Below are 19,851 nucleotides of genomic sequence, written 5' to 3'. Positions count from 1 at the left end.
TGTGCAACTGTAAAGGAATGTTACTTTAACAATTTAAATTATATAATTTAAATCTATGCTTTTAAGTCAATGCTTACCGTTTAATATATTTATTTAGCTCATACAAATATTTGATTTGACTTTGACTAATTTAATTGATTGCAAATATGTTGTACATATACTGTTATTTTATGTGTAACTGTTTTGTAGTCTCGCAGATGGGCCATTCATGGGAAGCTGCCAGATTCATGGTCCCATGATGAGTCTTCCAGATGAATTGTCATCGAGTAACGAGGCAGAGAAGAGTCCTGTCATGAAGAACCCTCCTCCAGCCTTCTCACATGCTCATTGCTTACCTGAAGTGCACAAGTCTTGCTTCTGCGTTCGATTTATCGCAGAGCACACCAAAATGCTCGAAGAGTCTACGAAGGTTAGTCAAACATCATATTGGAAACCCTATTTTCATTAAGTATTTTGTTCACCTGGCAACGTTTCTACAAAATCTTTGTTGTCAAATATGTGGTTGTTAATATTAGAATTATCTAAGTAAATAAGTTTATTTTTGAAACTTCTGCAAAGCAATAATAAATAAATTGGTCCATATAACCGCATTTTGACAGTACAGACACAACAAGAGATTCCATGCAAATTGCTTAGAATTTATTCTAAAGTTAAAATGTAAAGAGTGTACACAGATTCGTACGTGTAGGAAAAAGATATGACCTCCTTCCTTGTTTACAAATAAATCCAAGATTCTACGCAAAAAGAACTTCTGTACTTTTAAACATGACACATGTTCTAATATCGAAATAACTCGATATATTATGTTTACAATGTACCGGTTGGCAGTTAAATAACATGAAATCAAAGTGAAAACTTCCGAAAATACTAAGTTTAGTAACAACATCTTGACCACCAAACGGAAACGGCTTTGTGATCACTTGTAAAATAGCTTATTTAATAGATACTTTTTTTTCTGTTTGTCTTATTACTACTGTACATAATCATAAATTTCATCAACTCTAATTTGAAGATTCTTGCATGAAAATTTGCCTTTATACTAATTCTCAATTCATATTTAAATTATAATGCACACCATTTCATCAAATCACGATTGCTTTTGGTCGGTTGGGTTGGAATTAACACTTGAGCTGCGGCAGTGTAAAACCGAGTTTGCATCTCAGTGCTATGCGAGTCACCGTGTGTCTCGTTGAAGATTTGTCCCTCGATACTAGTAATCTTAAAAATCTGTACAAATGAAAATACCAGAAACGCACAGAGGTAATACAATGCATACAATGGCACCGCACAGAAATCAAATATGGCACGAGCCACCGGTGACTCGTAACGCAGCGAACGTGTTAAACGATCCTTTCGAGACCAAGGCTACAGGAGAACTACAGCTTCACGTGCGGTCCGAATCACATGAGCGCTTACCATAGGTCGAACTCGTGTCTTCCGCGTTGACGGTACGTACGCTAACCGCATAACGACAAACAAACTCTCATCAAGGCACGTAAATCCTTACATGAGATGTTCTTGAACACTTAAATTTAAATATATCCCCTTGCTTTTAGTATGATCCAGATTAACGTCATCTTTAGTTACTAATTGTCAATAACTAGCTAAAATCCCCGTTCTTTGCACGGGGAGAGTGGAAAATACAAGTATTTGAACCGCCCTTCGGAAACGCATTTGAAGGAAAGTGTAATGGAAGAAATACCCGATGATGTAGATTATTTTTCGCAAACGTTTTGAACTCCTAGCCCCCTTCTGATACATCTTTTAATCAAAGTGGCATGATAAAATCCCAGCTTGAGGTATATACTAATTATTATCCAAAATTCATTTCAAACGAGTCAACCGTTTTCCTGTGGTGAGGTCGCAAACAACAGACTACATCGATTTCATTGAGAAACAGGAAATTATAGAAAGAGCCACCCTCCTACCCGCTTATAAGGAAAATTTTCAAAAAAGGTAAGACATTATATCCCCTTATTTATAATGAGTTTACTCGTATATACCGAGCTGCATTCTCCTATCTTAGCAGACTTGTGAGATAAAGTATTTTAGAAAGAAATATTGAAGTCCTCCTACCGACCTCTCTAGTCAAAGTGACATGATAAAAATCTTAGCTGAAGATAGGTACTATCTATATTCCAAAGTTTATTTCAAACGGTTCAACCGTTTCCCCGTGATACGTTCATAAACAACTAGCTATCAGTGTGAAGAAAGGAATTTTAGAACATGCCTCGTCAAATCAGAAATTTTCAAAACCACTCGGGTAGTGTCCTCTTTTTAATGAGAAGTATATATATTTTCAATTTCAATCCGCTCCTATGTGGACACTAATTAAGATATCGGGATATTTGTTTTGCCAAATATGGTTGGACCATAATTTATCATATTAGTTTATTTTCCTTCTGGGTGTTGAATTTCCTTCTCAAATTTCAGCCCAAAGTCAAAAATCCTAGAATTTTCGAATTTCGATTTTTTCCCTTTTTCCCTGTAGTTTCCTTTGTCGTTAGAAAGACCTCCTTAAGACTTGTCAGACCACCTCGGATGAAAACCTAATTGTTGACATCAATTGGACCGGCCGTAGCTCGGTGTTGCCAACTAGGGAAATTAAAATTTCCCTAAATTTGGGCAAAAATATCGAATTTTTTGTTTATAAATTCGCACCTATACGTCCGGGCGCAAGTCAACTTTTACCAGTCGAACATTGATTCTTACTGAACAAAAGCGGGTACAGATCGTTACAATGGGGTAATTACGGAGCCCATGAGAAATTCGTATTTCGGTTCTGACCCATGATTTTTCTAGTTTTTTCCTACTTTTCTGTTTACCCTAATCTATTTTTTGTAATTAGAAGCTTAGTTTCTTAAATATCGCCATGATACTTGTAGGATATGTTAGTGGTGTATCAATGTTAATATTAAGATAATTTGCGTCTGTCTGCTAGCAATAATGCCAGCTACGGAAAATTCCCTATTATATTGGAATATTTCGGAAAACTCCCTTTTTGTCTCTATTATTTCCCTATTTTTGGTTATACGCGTATTCCAACAAACGTACCACTGTCTGAAAGCCTCGTGTTTAGCCTACACAACGCACCATAAAAAGTTTCAGTAGAATAATTAGGTGAAGTACAGTTGAGGTTTATAATAAACCATGTTCTGTAAATGGTATGAAAACGGTGAATTTCTGAGGTAAAATGAGATATTTTTTTTTAATTCATGCTTATTTTGTTAGATATCGCCATGATACTTGTAGGATATATTAGTGGGGTGTACTAAGGTTTATTTTCAGATAATTTGAGTGTGTCTGGTCTGACAGCCAAAAAAATTGCGATTTTAGGTGAAAAACTCGGAAAAATTTCCGATTTTCCCGTCTACTATTACCCTTTTGCTGGCTACATTGGGACAAACGTACCACTATCTGAAAGCCTCTTCTTTGGCCTATAGAACGCACCATAAAATGTTTCAATAGGATAATTAGGGAAACTGTAGCCCGGGCATATCTGTTGATTTTTGCTTCTGAGGAGTAAAAAGTGTCAAAATTTCATGTGTATGATGACAGAGATTTTTCTTTCTCTCTTTGTATGGCATCTAGTGACTTCAGGTTTTCATTTATCTTATCAACACTCCAAAGAATTTTTAGGTGACTGCGACCCATGTGACAACAGTGGTCTCAGCTACACTTGCTTCAATAATTTCCCTCTCGTTGGCAACACTGCAGTGTAACTTACACTTAAAAATAACCACACCCCTCTTCTAAAAACAAGACCTTAACCACATCAATCGGGTAAATGATTTTTGAGCAATAAGTCACTAACTGAAAATGTAGGAAAACATCAAAAATAACCTAGGTCTGAGAGGGTTAAAACGGAAATTCTCAAAAAATCCCGGGATACAGGTCCACTTGTTTTTAATGGGAAATATATCTATACCAAGTTTTATCTTCCTAACATGACAGCATCGGAGATTCTTAAATTTTTGTGTACATTTTGTTCCCTGCCCCCCTTTAGAGTAGTATTTTAATCAAAATAACTTATAGAAGTCCAGTTCGAGATAGGTGATAACTATATCCAAATAATAATAATAATAATAATAATAATAATAATAATAATAATAATAATAATAATAATAATAATAATAATAATAATAATAATAATAATAATAGTAATAATAATAATTCAGTAGTTTTCCCGTGACCAATCACAACAAGATCCTTTTCATTTTCATATAGGTATAATGGATGTACCATGTTATGATGACGAGGGAGCACCTCCATTCGTGAGGGTGGAATTTTACTATCCCTTTTCCGTATAAGGAATACATGAAAAGACATCTACTGCTTAAAGTAAGATTCGGAATACCACTTGTGCTTTTATCCGAAGATTTATTACCCCCATCAGGAATCATAACCTCAAGCATGTCATTCATCTGAAAGAACCAGTTTATTAAGCCATCAAATTTAAATCTTTATAGTGTGTATCCACTGAGATGGAGATTTTACTCTATCGTAAATACCGTCAAACTAGCTAAGCAAACATTCTAAAATACAATGCATTAGAAAAAGCACTATCCTTGTTTCTGTTTTAATAGGTTCGAACACTCTCAAGTAAATTATATAAATAACTTAGGTTAACGCCTTATTTTTATAAGGGCAGCTTTAAACTCACTTTATAGACTTCCAAACTACGCCATGCACAAGTACAAGTAATCCTGTCTGTCTGTTTGTCAGTCCGTTTGTCTATCGACAGGTACAAGAGAAAAACCGGTAAGAGAGAGTGACAAGCGGTTTCTTGGACTCGTTTTAGCTTCGCAGGAATAGATTCCGCCTCGTTCAAGCCTGAAAGTAGCAGAAATTAACCATTTTCGCTTTCAACGCTGATCACCATAAAGCAGAAGCGGTAAGCGGAAAACGTTCCGTTCAAAGTATTACAAATTTGATAAATAGACTCTCAATTAAAAATAAAGGAATACAGTTGTCAGCGCTTTCGAAAATGTTGACGCGACGGGAACAAGTAGTTTCGCTGCTGACGTCCCCCATTAAACTTCAACCAATTGGAATTTCCAATTTTAAAGGAGAAAGGGAAATAACTTCTGTAATATTCACATTTTTTTTTCATTTTTTTAAAATCTTTATTCAGAAAGTGCCAAATGTAATGATTTGTTTAAATCGGAAAAGTGATGTTCAGTATATTAACTCTTAATTAAAAATAAAATAATTCCTACCACGGATCTCTTCGTTTAATCGAGGCTCTCCTTCCACAAGATTACCACCTGGACCCAGATGAAATAGTTCAAGAAGGCTCAAGTAAATGGATAAATATAACATACGAACCTTCCAGAAATCAGCAAAAGAGGTTTTCAGGCATCTTGGTACACACCAATAGCAGCACATTTTCATGAACTTCTTTTACAATCCGTTACTGTGCCTGAGGATAAAGCTAGGCTTCTTGCTGCGTCATCCCCCCATGCTGAGGCATGGTTAAATGCGTTACCTTACCCCCAATTAGGTCTTCACATGTCTAATGAAAACTTCCGCAGTAGCCTTAAGACTAGGTTCAGATGTTTGTGAGCCACATCGCTGTCCAGCTTGCGGGGATCAAGTTACCCAACGCGGCCTGCATGGCCTCTCATGCATGAAGAGCATAGGCAGGAACACCAGACATTCATCTGTTAATGACATCATTTTGCGAGCCCTCACAACGGCAGGAATTCCTTCCATTCGTGAACCGTCAGGCTGTTGTCGTTCTAATGGTAAACGACCTGACGGCATGACATTAATACCTTGGATAAGAGGCAAATCACTAGTTTGGGATTTTACATGTTCGGACACATTTGCCCATTCAAGCCTCCCATTGACTATTATGAATGCTGGAGAAGTTGCTAGACGTAGAGAGGCAGAAAAGGAAAGGAAATACAACAATCTCCTCGACAAATTTATTTTTGCTCCAATATCCATCGAGACCAGTGGGGCATGGGGTTCTAGATGCCTTGATTCTATCAGAGAGGTAGGCAGACGCATATCTATCGTTTCTGGAGATGTTCGTTTAGCGTCCTTCTTAGTACAACGTATATACATTGCGGTCCAACGTGGCAACGTTTCGTCAGTTCTTGGTACGTTGCCGCCTGGAAGGGAACTGCAGGAGATATTTCTTCTCTAGTAGAGTAAAACGGGGCAAAAGGTCGCACTTAATGTTCAGCATGCTATTGCTGCTATACCAAAAACAATATTGAGATGATCCATAATTGTTATTTTTTCTTGAAAGCCATGTGAAATGAATATTTTTATAAAGCATATATAAATATGATAAATTAAAAAAAGAATGTTTTAGCATTTTTCCAAAATTTCACTCCCAAATAGGAAAAATAGGAAGTTTCTATAATACTGTAATTTTCATTATTTATACAAAGAATTCCGATTATGAGAATTCGCTTAGTTTAGAGATGTGGAATTCGATAAAAGCAATTGGCTCTCTCGCACACAACACTCAAAGGATTTCGAAACTTAACAATGAATACATGACAACCAAGCGTATTGATAAAAATAAAAATAAAAATATCCGAGCATCTAACTATTAGATTAAGTTAGCGGGTCTCTCAAACACTGAATAGTGAAAACAACGACTCAGCTCTTTTGACTACCTGAAATAAAATGGCTTTAGCGGGAAATATCTTTCCTCTATATCGTTCTGTCAACTATTAGTCGATTTGCAAAACAGAGAAAATAGTTTCCAACGAGTACCATTCGAGCACAACGTACGAGTCCCCATAATGGTTTCTTTCCGGTGGTACTTTAAAATACCGTTAGTAAATAAAGGGTTAATTAAAATAATTGTTTCCACGTTTACTAAAATACTTCTCCTAAAGGGGTCATTATGTAACTTTCACTTTTCCCTTTCCTTACGTAGAAAGTGTCCAATATGAGGAATTTTTAGTTTAGAGATGTAAAATACGTATATAAACTCTCAATTAAAAATAAGAGAACACATGTCCCAGGATTTTTGAAAATTATGCTAGATGGGGAGAAAGGAAGCCATTTCTTTAAGTTTATTGCCCATATTTTCTTTCTTTGAGACAGAAAGTGTGGAATGTGTGGATTCGCTTGAGTTTGAAGTATGAAACTCGGTATATAAACTCTTGCTTAAAAAATAAGGGAAAAATTCGTTTTATTGTTTTGAAAATTCTGTTTCTAAAGAGGAAAATTCTGTTTCTGTTTCTATTTCTATTCAGTAAACGACAATGTACAGATTCGCTTGAGTTGGCGGTGTGAGATTCGGTATATAAACTGTTAAATAAAAGTAAGACAATACGTATTTCAGAGGTTCTAAAAATTCCACACTTAAGGAGAAAAGGGGGCAAATTTCTATCATTTTCAATTTTTACTTTTAGACCTATGACACAGGCCGACGTTTTTAAACTTTTGAAAAGTTACAGAAACAAAACTTGCTGATTCTGACTGATTTTTGGTTGCATGACTAATTTTAATGTGAATATCGTAGCTGTTTTACTACATTAGCTCGTATTTTTGCGTAACCCATAGTTGCCAAATTTACCATAATAAGCATAATAACCGGTTATCATGAAGGTTACCGGTCAATGAGCTGTTTGAGTACAAGAAGGGAATCACCTTCCTTTCGATAGTTGTGTCAAGAAAGACACTCATTTTAAAAGTTCTTAAATTAATTAATTAAATCAAATCAATTAAAGAACTATATCTTCCGTTTGTGTATTAGCATTAAAAACTATATCTTCTGTTAGTGTATTAGCATTTACGTACTCAGAGTAGTTTATAAGGTCTAATATAATAGAGCTCAAATAAAGTCATCTGCTTTACTTCTTCCTTTTATGAATTGCTGCGTCCTCTCTCTTCACCGACCAGCAATAGTCCCCCATCATTGTAGGGTCCCAACATCCTGGATATCGACTTTCCATCGTTCTTATATCCTCGTGAAACCGTTCTCCCATTTCGTCGCTTATATCTCCAAGATTTTCTGGAAAGAAGTTGAGGTGGAAATGAAGGAAGTATATTTTCAAAGACAAACGACATACCGAAGCTTCATATGCGACCAGAAGTTGCTGCACCAGAGAATTGTAATCTTCGTCTTTATTTTTGCCCCCCCCCCCAAAAAAAAACTTTTACAACTTTAACAAAAGCACACCAGACATTTAACTCTTTGTCGTTTAAATTCTTTCAAAGAATTCATCATGGATCAGTTTGCGAATATCAGATCCTGTGAAAACTTCTTCTTTTAGCTTACCATCACTTAAACAATTCACGTTTTTCATAGCTTTTACGAAATTCTTCATGAGGAACAACTTAATGTGAAGAGGTAGAAGCAGGACTTTGGCTGGATCGATCAGAGGATCATAGTTGACATTGTTGGTACCGGTATAGGGAGCCACTCTTTTTGTGAGAAATGTTTTCCTGTAGCTCTTGAGTCCCAAAGACACACACACACATACACAACAGTACTTTGTAAATCCACCTTACAGACCAAGTACTATTGCAATAACTTTCAGAACTCCGCAAATTTGCCAGACATGTTCTTTGTAGTTGATATGATTTAAAATGTGTGTGATATCTTCGTAAGCCTCTTTCATCGAAATAGAGTGTGCCACAGGAATAAACGGCAGCTTATTTTCATTATGAAGTAAAACTGCTTTCAGATTGTGCTAATATTAATCTATGAAAATACGCTAATCGGATGGATTATGTTGGATTTCTAACTCATTCATCAGACATTGATGTCCCTGCATACGCAAAGGGAACCTTCCGTCCTCTGACATTCTGAAAACGACTCGTTCCTTTTCCTGTATTGAGTGTATGTAGTTCCAGAAGTCGGTAAAAATCATTCTTTTTGAGTCTAAAACCCAAAAGTTGTGCTTTCTCTTTCGAAAGTTGAAACTCTCTCACTAAATTGTTCAGCTCATGTTGTAGGATGAAGTGAGGCTCATCTTTTAAGTGGAAGGAACTGTCTCTTGGGCCTTCATCTGCAGATATTGAGTTAGTGTCCTCATCACATCCTGTAGGCGAAGTTTCGATAGTTTCCCAATCTTTCGGAGGAGTAGATACATATAAATTTTCTCCATGAGGCACTGGTCTGATCGCGGATTGCAAGTTTGGATATTCGATGGCATTTTGTATCTTCTTGTTACTTCTTGCTGTATTCGTCAAACAGAAATAGCAGTCAACAAAATGATTCCAAGGTCCTCTCCATATAATCGGAACAGCAAAAGGCATCCTTTATTTGCTCATTTCAACGAGGTCGTCACCGTCGCAAAACAACTTAGACAACATATATGAGAAGTCAGTTTTTATTTTGATCACCGATCTTGCAGTCAAAATAAAAATAACATGCTTTCCCAACATATGCGTCAAATTGGCCAGGACACTTTCAAAATTTCACAATCTGCTTACGTGATTCGTTTCTACTACATTCCTGCTGAAAATAACTCGAATTTGAACATTACTGCTATGTAAATAAATCTGACTACGTGAATCTTTCTTGCTATGTTCCTGCTGAAAACTTCCCGAGCATGAACCTTACTGCTAAATAAAATACGTCGTTATTAACATTTCAAATGTCCCGACCAACTTGACTTACAATTTTAAAATTGAATATGACTATGCCAATAGTTCCTGCTACGTTAGTGCCAAAAACTGCTCGACTTTGAACGTCACTCCTAGATAAATAACGCCGTTATTAACGTTCCATATGTCCCGGCCAACTTGACGTCAAGTTGATCGGAACATAATCTTAACATTTTAAAATTTCGTTACTTGACTATGTGAATCGTTTCTGTTGAAAACTTCTCCCAGCATGAACCTTACTGTTACTAAATGACGAATGACGCCGTTATTAACATTTCAAATGTTCTGGCCAACTTGACGGTAAGTTGGCCAGAACACTACCTTAAAATTTTAAAATTTCATAAACTGACTACGTGAATAGTTCCTGCTGAAAAGTGCCCAAACATGGACGTCACTGCTAGATAAATAACGCCGTTATTAACATTTCAAATGTCCCGGCCAGGTTAACGTGAAGTTGAAGGCGACAATTTCAAATGTCCCGGCCAGGTTGACGTCAAGTTGAACGCGACATAATCTTAAAATCCTAAAACTGAATAATATGGCTATGGCAATCGTTCCTGCTGAAAACTGCCCGGTCATGAACGTTACTGCTAGATAAATAACGCCGTTATTAACGTCTCAAGTGTCCCGGCTAACTTGACTTAAAATTTTAAAATTGAATACTACGACTATGCCAATTGTTCTTGCTACGTTACTGCCAAACCCTGCTCGATTTTGAACATCACTAGACCTACTAGATAAATAACGCCGTTATTAAGGTTTCAAATATCCCGGCTAGGTTGACATCAAGTTGGCCGAGACATGATATTAAAATTTTAAAATTGAATAATGTGACCATGCCAATCGTTCCTGCTGAAAACTGCTCGAATTTGAACGTTATTGCTAGGTAAATAATGCCGTTATTTCTATTATCACGTATTAATGTTAAATGAAGCCGGGACATTGAACAAAATTGCTAAATTTGACAATATGACTACGGAAATCGTTTCTGCTGCTGTGTTGCTGATGGAAACTGCTCGTATTTATTTATTACTGTTAGATAAATAACGCTGTTATTAGAGTTTCTACTATAACGTATTAACGTTAAATGAGTTTCCACATAGAAGCGAAATTATTAAGTTTGTCAATCTGATTCTAAAAAATTGTATTTGTTTTGCTCTTCATAGAAACTGTTAGAATTTAGACGTTACTGCTAGATAAACAACGCCGTTATTGGAGTTTCTATTATCAGTATTTGCATTAAGTGAGCCGAGATATAAGGGCAAATTTACTAAATTTAACAATCTAACTACATGAATATTTACTGCTATGTTCCTATTGAAAACTGCTCGAATTTGAATGCTACTGATAGATAAATAGCGCAGTTATTCATGTTTCAAATGTCCCTGTCAACTTGACGTCAAGTTAGCCGGAACATAATCTTACAGCCACAAAACTGAATAATACTAAGTCTGCCAACCGCTCCTGCTGAAAACTACTTAAATTTGAACCTATTGCTAGGTTAATTACGCCGTTATTCTTAGTTCTATTATCACTTATGAACGTTAAGTGAGCCGAGATATAGGAGCAAAATTACTAAATTTGGCAGTCTGACTAAGTGAATCTTTGCAGTTACGTTCCTGCAGATAACTGCTCGAATGTGAACGTTACTGCTAGGTAAATAACGCGGTTATTAACGTTCCAAACGTCCTGCCCAACTTTTGAGCAAAGTAGGAGGAACCAAGTAGCGATGCTCAGATGTTTCTCGACCTCATCGAGTTACAGGAACAAAGAAAGATAGGTAAGAGCAGATTTTATATATTATAAGATCCTTGGATAGCACTAATGCTGGTGCGTAGTACATTTTTCAGTGTCCGTGGAGTGTATAGTACATTAATAGTAAGTTTGAATATTTTGTTCTGATAGGAATACGCATATTTAAGACAACAGGTATTTGAAAACATTTTCCAGGAGAACAGAATTCTTGTCCACTATAATAATAATAATAATAATAATAATAATAATAATAATAATAATAATAATAATAATAATAATAATAATAATAATAATAATAGTTTCCACTGTGCATTTCTTTTCGTATAGGTTAATTTTTATTTTCTTCTCTTTTCTCGAAAATTTGAACTTGTGGCTTAACTTTGTTTTTCACAACACCCCTTATTTTCAAGTGTAAAAATGAAGCATTAACGTTAGGATTTGTAATACTAAGAAAAAGTAAATAAGCCCTGACCATGACATTATATGTACTCGGTAATCCTAATATGCGATGAAGCTGATTCTTGGACGTGCTTAAGTAAACATCTAAAATCCAATGTCTTAATTTTTCCACGTTATATCTGCGTCCATGTCCCTGCTTTACCAGCCACGATTGTCATTAATTTTTAATTTCATTTGAGCGTTTTGTACATTTTTTAAATAATTTTAAAAGATATAAAAAGGATTTTATTTCTCTGAGTATCAGATAAACAAAAAGTAAAGGTCGGCATAAAACAAAATGTTATGAAGAGGCCACATTTAACCTGCATCCTTCGTAGAAAGGCTAATTGAATTGGGTATATCTTGCAAAGAAACTGTCTCCTTCATAACGCCATAGAGGGAAAGATGGAAAGAATGAGAGAAGGCTACAGCTGGTCGATGATTTGAGAAACGGAAGAAAATATTGGGAGTTAAAAGAGGAAGCTGAAGATCAAGAAAGATAGAGGAAACATTTCAAATCCGAACCTGAGGAAACACACACAGACAGAAACACACAACTCCTTTTAAGCCCAGGACCTGCCGACAGGCAGAACACTTAATAATAATAATAATAATAATAATAATAATAATAATAATAATAATAATAATAATAATAATAATAATAATAATAATAATAATAATAAACAAAATGTAATTTATTCGTTTTTATATAGCCTACCATAAAATACAGTATATGGCAAAAAAAAAAAAAAGATTCCATGAATATTTGTATTTGACGTATTTTAATGGCATTTATCCTAATATACCAACCAATGTAACCCAGATTGCAACTTCAATGTCCTTTCGTTTAAAACAAACTGTAGGAATATTGAGAACACAACACAATAGAAATTATTAGACTTCCAAACTATGCTATACATAAGTATCTGAAGAGTTATAGAACGGCTATGTTCGTCAGTCTGTCAGCAGGTATCAGAGCAGAAACGATAAAAGCTATCAACAATTGGTTTTCGAAAGTCGTTTCAGCGTCCCAAAAATAAATTCCAAGGCCTCTGATAAACTGGAAGTGGTAGAAATAGAATATCTCCGGTTTCAACATGAACGGCTAAATTCAAAAAGGTATCAGCTAGTGAAAGGCTCATTTCAGGAATCAATTTAGTGTTTAAAGAAAACATATCACCTCCATCTCTCTCTCTTTACGGGAACCGGAAGTGGTAGAAGTTCATAACTACTTCCGGTTTCAATATTGATTCCCATAAAGCTAAAACGGTAAGAGACATCAAGAAGCGGTTTTCAGAAATCGATTCAGCGTAGCAAGAACAGGTTTCGTCAAGCTAAAGTCGCCTCTCAAAATCTATATTTTATTGCATCAAAAATACATTTTATTTCTTATAGTTCGATCAATTTAGCAGGACAAAGATTTTTAGGCATCAAAATCCGGATCCTGTTAATAAGTGGAAGCAAAAGATCGTCTATGATTTATTTTCTTTAGAAAATTTTCATTAAAATTATTTTGTGAAAACTTCACTAAGCTCAAACCCCAATTTTGATTGCCCATAACACGGGAGTGAAATGCCTCCATGCCATAATATTTCAGAAGCAAGTGTAGCAGGTCGAGCTGTACCACCATACTAAGGTCAATTCACATAGGATGAGTTCGATTAATTTTATTATTAATTTGTGAAAAACTGAACCCCAAAATTTGATAGTCAATATGTCGGGAACTAAACCGCATACCATAAAATTTTTCATATGTGTCTTAACCTTGTCAAGATCTACCACCAAGCCAACTTTGATCGAGTTCGGATGTGCTCAGTTGCTTCTGTGGTTATTTAAGTTTAGCAACCCTTTTCAGCAGCGGGGCTATATGAGACGTAGACTTACAGTTTAAGGTGAAATCCAAACCAATCAAAGTTTGTAAAGCTTTCGCACCGAGAGGCAATTCCGGGACCCCGAGCACTAAAAGTGCATGTGTTATCCACTAGACCAGCGGGGAGGACTGAGGTGTATTGGGTGAATTTGTAGGAAACAAACTGTTTTTGATCTTTTAATAAAAATCAATGAAAAATGAAAAAGGAACGCATTCGTTCTGTAGTTTCTATAGACACACAACAAAATTGGTAATTGTTATACATGTATTATACTATACTGTTTCTTTATTATTATTGTTCCTTTCATAACACCTGTTACACTAGTGTTGTAAACATTTTCTCGTGCATACTATTAGCCCTGTACACTAGTTATTTCGGCCTGTATATTAAAGATGAAAATCATGATAAGTATCTAGCAGTAACGTTCAATTTTGAACACTTTTCAACAAGAATAGCAAGAAAAATTTGGGTAGTTAGATTGTAAAAATTAGTCATTTCTCATCTATGTTCCGGCTTACTTAAACTTAATATGTGATAATACCGGTAGAAACTCCAACAACGGCGTTATTAATCTAGTAATAACGTCTACATGCAAGAGGCTTCAATCAAGAAGATAGGAGAAATGATCTGCGAAGTCAAATTTTCAAATTTAGTAACTTTGCTTCTATGTCGCGGCTAATTTAAAGTTAATTCGTCTTAATAGAAATGCGAATAATGGCGGTTATTTTAGCAGCAATGACGTTCAAACAGCTATCATCAAAAATGTAGCAGCAACGACTGGCGCAGTCGTAGTGTTCAATTTTATAACCTTATGTCCCGTTAAGTTGGCCGGGGTATTTGAAATGTTAATAATGGCGTTATTTACCTAGCAGTAACGTTCAAATTATACCAGTTTTTAGCAGGAACGATTCGCGTAGTCAGATTGTGAAATTTTAAAATTTTAAGATTATACCCCACCCAACTTAGCGTCTAATTGGCCGGGATATTTGAAACGTTAATAACAACGTTATTTATTTAGTATTTACTATCATACTCGGGCCGTTTTCAACAGGAACTTAGCAATAACGATTCACGTAGTCAGATTATGAAATTTTATAATTTTAATCCAAATGTATTTCTAAAAATACTACAGGGGATAAGGAATGTGTGTACCAAGTTTTATATTGATAGACAGTATAGGTATGAAGGGAAAGCGTGCATTGGTATACAAGCTTTTCCCTCATATCTATTCCGTCCATCAATACAAAACTTGGTACAAACATTTCTTATCCCCTATAATATTTTTAGATATACATTTGTATTGTGTGCTTTTACTAGGAGCCACTCCAGAGGGGTTCTAAATTGATGGAAGGGATTTCTGGAGGAAATTTTCCTGACATTCTTCAAATTTTTCCTGTTCAAGAACGTTATGGGCCTCAGTACATAGCACCTCTGGAAAGCTTGTTTCATGCTGAAGAGAATGAACTATAAACCATAACATTCCAATGAATAGTGTTGATCCACCAGCTATTTCACTGCGAGTCTACGATTTTCTTTATACTAATAGGGTTAATGGGCCCCAGGGATTCACTCCATTGTCCATGGTACCTATTTTTTTGTGCATGAACATATCTTTGTTATGTTTATCGAATGGACTAGGTTAGATTCCGATGTCTGGATGACAGGTTCATGTCGTTCCTTGTTAGTTTTATTTTGTAGATTTATTTTTTGTCTTTTTTCCGTTCATATTTGGGTATTAGGAAATGACTATACACAACCATTTTAAAATGACTTAATAAAACTCTATTTCGGTTCTGTGAAATTGAAACAAAACCATACGGTTTTCTTCTTAGTTCTGAAATATCTTGACTTAATTAAAAGAATTTATCAAAAGAGAAAACGGGACACAATATTATTGTATTTTATATAAAGTATTGTATGTAATATTATATAAATTATTATTATTATATAATTTATATAAATTATTTATTTATATAACAGAAAAATTCCTGACTGACTGATTGATTGAATAACGCTTAGGCTAAAGCGCTTAAGCTAGAGACTTGAAACAAGCCCGCTCAGAGCTTATGGAAATCCAGTTTCCGTTAAATTGACTGGTATTGCAGTGTGTTGTATATTTTGGTCCCTTGATGAAAACTCTCAATGGGCACGAATCCCGAAAACCTCACGTTTCTGATATATCCGCTTATTATTGTCGTCACTTAAAGGGATACGCTCCCTCGTAAACTGAAGATAATAATTATTTTATTTATTTATTTATTAAACAAATACCCAGATACAGCATAACTTTGCCATTTTACACAGGGACATGCTAACAAAAGAAAGAAAAAACAAGACAACAATAACAACAATATAAAAAAAGAGTGTAAATGAAAAACTATTCCGTCAAAACTCGTTTAATTGCTCTTTCAAACACTGGGTAGCTCGAAAAAATGTCCACAACAGTTGTTACTTGATTATAACAGTTTGGTATTCTATAAAAAAGAGATCTCTGTATAATAGCCAACCTCGGACGGGCAAGATGGAATAGGTGGGTATTCCGGGTGATGCGGGAAGGGACACGTAAGGATAGTTCCTGAAGTTATATTTCCGATCTTAAATTTCCATTAACTATTTTATGTAGATACTTCAGGTCAGAGATAACTCTGCGTACTTCAGGAGTCTGAATATTAAGATGTCGCAAGAGTTCCTTCTTAGATAATAATCGATGTGCAGGAACACGAAAACGGACTATAGCGATGAAGAACAGAATCAAGTCTGGAGAGATGTGTAGGTGCTGCCATGGCCCATATGGGAGAGCAGTATTCGATCTTGGGCGCTATTAAAGTTTTATAAAAAGTTGCTAATGAAGAAACAGTGCGTAGTTCGGTGAATTGATAAAGAAGTCCCAACATGCGCATTGAATTCTTTAGTATTGAGGAGATGTGATCAGAGAATGTGAGTTTTGAATCAAAGATGACACCAAGATCATTATGACTAGCAGAATGTGTGATAGGGGAATCGTTGATATGGTATGTGGAGGGAACTGGAGACTTTTTCAAAGTAATAGTAATACTGTCACATTTCTTACTGTTGAGTTTCAAGTGCCACACTTCACACCAGCCTATAAGGTAATTTATGTCTTCCTGTAGAGCAATTGTGTCATGGAGACACGATATTTCTCTGTATAACTTACAATCGTCAGCAAAAAGCAGAAGCTTGTTTTTAAGAAGTTCACGAAGTTCATTGTCGTACCAGACCGGATTAGATCTACAGTTTATCTATGAAGTGTGAACGAGTCTCACTAGGGTAAACTAGGATTTCTGGGGTCGCTAATTCCGAATCCGAGGTCGGTTAATCTCCATCACGTCAGATTCAAAGTTATTTGAAGGTCAAATCGAGAGGAACTTGGCAAAAATCTGAACAAAAAGTACATGAATGTTTTTTGAGTTGATGGTTCCAATTATGTCATTCTTTTGACCCGATAAGATTATTTTAAGGTCATTGCAGAGTCATTTCAAGGTCAAACTTAAAAAAACCGTCGAAAAAATCTAAAAAAGTCATACAATAGGGTTTTAGTGTAAGTGAAAAAACTTTCAAAGAAATGCAATCACTCCTAGTGCAAGGTTTTCATATCAATGACTTATTGTGTGTGTGTGGGGGGGGGTTTATGTGTGTGTGCGTATGTATGCATAACTGTTATCTACTTTATCTGCTTTTCCCTTCGTCGGATGCAACAAATACTGGGATAGCTCCTTATTTGATTGTTGGTGCCATAATAAATATGGTGGTCGTTTATTGATGCTGAATAAGACTGTACAATTTTCACAGCAAATTCGAGATCGTATCGATTATGTTAATGTGATGCAGGCTAGAGTAGAAGCAGAGAGTTTGGCAAGGGTTCTTCAGGCAAATTATTATCAGTTGGTATAACACGCTTACATAAGGCAATAACAAATAGAGTTCATAATTTTTTTCCAGAGGTTGATGGATTTATGCAATTAAATTTAAATTGATTTAATTTGTCATAGTTTAGTCATGATGATGAGAATATATTCGTATAAGATGATTATGCAGTAATGAAGTTTGTAACTTAATGAAAGCTTTTTAACAGTAAAGTATATGTATGACAACTAAGTTTGATTCTGTAGTAATATTAACGGACATTAATTGTTTGTCTTTTCAGGTGAAAGAAGACTGGAAGTATGTAGCGATGGTTCTGGATCGGCTGTTTCTGTGGATCTTCACGCTAGCGGTGCTCGTTGGAACAGCTGGAATTATTCTCCAAGCTCCTACGTTGTATGACGATAGAATTCCTATTGACAAAAAGTTCTCTGAAATCAACACAGCAACAGTTGTTCGGTGTCCCCAGTAGCAATTAGAGAACAGCATCGCAACGCCCCAGGGTATAGCGATGCGATGCGAAGCAATCGGTAGGAAACAACAACAACAACAGACATTCATATCGAATAATAGCGTGTTGGGAAATGCATCAACGTCCAAAAGTGGGAATTAGCGTCAAACAAAACACAAAGAATAGAAGTGAATGGTAATGATTAAAATAAGCAAATAAAATCGAAGGCTTAAGTGGGAAAAGGGAATGAATGTTTCATGTAAAAAATATTTTTAAAATAGAATTAAGCTACAGCGCACGGTAACTATTGGCACAAAGCGAAAAAATCACACTGATTGAGTAAGAATATACACGGATTCAAGAAATTTTTGGCGTTAAGATCTATAATCGATGTTAAGTTTCAAATTTATTCATACAGTAGTCTTAAGCTTTATTTGTGCAATTATTAAACATAAAAGATGTACAAAGATGTACAATTAAGGCCATATGTGTATAACAATCAAGTCAAATCAATCAGAAAAGTCAATATTAGCATAGCATACCATACACTGCGAGAAAAATAGAATTTTATTTGAAAATGCATCAGTCATTAGCAGAACCACTCATGAATATCAAAGATTAATTAAAGGGGCAATAGGAATAAGTTATAACACCGGAAATAAAAAGAAAGGTTTGAAACTGAACGAAATTAATTTAATATTTAATAAATGTGAAATTAATTTAATATTCTAAATTTGGATTGAAATTAATGCTGTAACAATGTTCGATGTGATCTTTAGTCAAAATGACATGGTAATATTCCAGATTCAGTTAGATAGACTACTAACTGTGTTCCAAAATTCATTTCAAATGGGTCAATAGTTTTCCCGTGAAACAATCACAAATTACTGACAACATCGCTTTTAATGTGAAGAAAGAAATTATAGAAACTTCCCTCTTCTACCCTAAAACGGTAAATATCGAAACGGTCAAACGCGTGTCCCTTTATTTTTAGTGGGATTTTATAAACCAAGTATCATCTCTTTAACATGACAGATTCGTGAGAACTGATATATTTTTTTTTTTTTTTTGCATAAAATTGCCCCCTTCCGGCGCTCGTCTCCTTAGGATATTCATTTTAATCAAAATAGCATTATAAAAAATATTTCGAGGTAGGTGATAACTATATTCAAAAGTTCATTTCAATCTTCCCGTGATAGCTGTTTTCCCGTGATACGATCACAAATAAAATCCTTTTAATTTTTATATAACAGATTAACATTATCTTAAAAATTGTGTGAAATGTACTTATGTTTATGTAACAAGTTAGCACCTGATATCAGTATTTTAATAGCATTTTATCTGAATAAAACAAGACAAAAAAAAGAAAACAATTTAATTGAAAAATTACATGTCAGTATTTGCCAATTACTGTTAAGAATGAAGAAAGTAGGAGAAAATATTGTTCTGTAAAGCTAATATTAGGAACCTTAAAAACTACTGTATACTGTGATAATATAATAAGCCAATTACTTGGATGCAATCTCCTTGAAACCATTAGGAATCGAAATTTATATAGTTATTTTCCAAAGTGTACGTTGCATTCTATACGAATTTAGTTTCAATCATATCAAGAACTACAATTTCTAGAAGTCCTTCCATAATAATAATTAAAAAAAAGAAACAAGTTCTAATTATGCGTACTATCTTGTTAGGCGTTCTTGATTGAAATTAAGACTTTAGTATGTGTGTCCTACGGTGCATTTGATCTAACAAATATTACTGGGATCTCTAATAATGACAGAATTATGATACAATGTTAACCATTTTAACATGGAAATAATTTATGATCACGCATAAAACAGACATAATGAACCATGAGGTCAGAAA

At 35.0% G+C, this 19,851-nt stretch overlaps 1 protein-coding gene across 3 annotated transcripts in view; it reads left to right on the top strand.

The window, feature by feature from the left end:
* Positions 1 to 19,644, top strand: part of nAChRalpha4 (nicotinic acetylcholine receptor alpha4) — a 903,209-nt gene extending 883,565 nt beyond the window's left edge. For all 3 annotated transcript variants that reach the window (XM_081748799.1, XM_081748797.1, XM_081748798.1), the window contains 2 exons: positions 190 to 409; positions 17,815 to 19,644. In XM_081748799.1, coding sequence (XP_081604925.1) covers positions 190 to 409; positions 17,815 to 18,003 — 409 coding nt within the window. In that variant the 3' untranslated portion in view covers positions 18,004 to 19,644. The remainder of the gene's footprint in view (positions 1 to 189; positions 410 to 17,814) is intronic.
* The last annotated feature ends 207 nt before the right edge of the window (positions 19,645 to 19,851 follow it).

Source organism: Thermobia domestica, chromosome 2, assembly GCF_964235325.1.
Source record: "Thermobia domestica chromosome 2, izTheDome1.hap1.1, whole genome shotgun sequence".
NCBI lineage: Eukaryota > Metazoa > Arthropoda > Insecta > Zygentoma > Lepismatidae > Thermobia > Thermobia domestica.
Note: the sequence above shows the minus strand (reverse complement) of the source record. Positions and strands in the feature narration are given on the sequence as shown.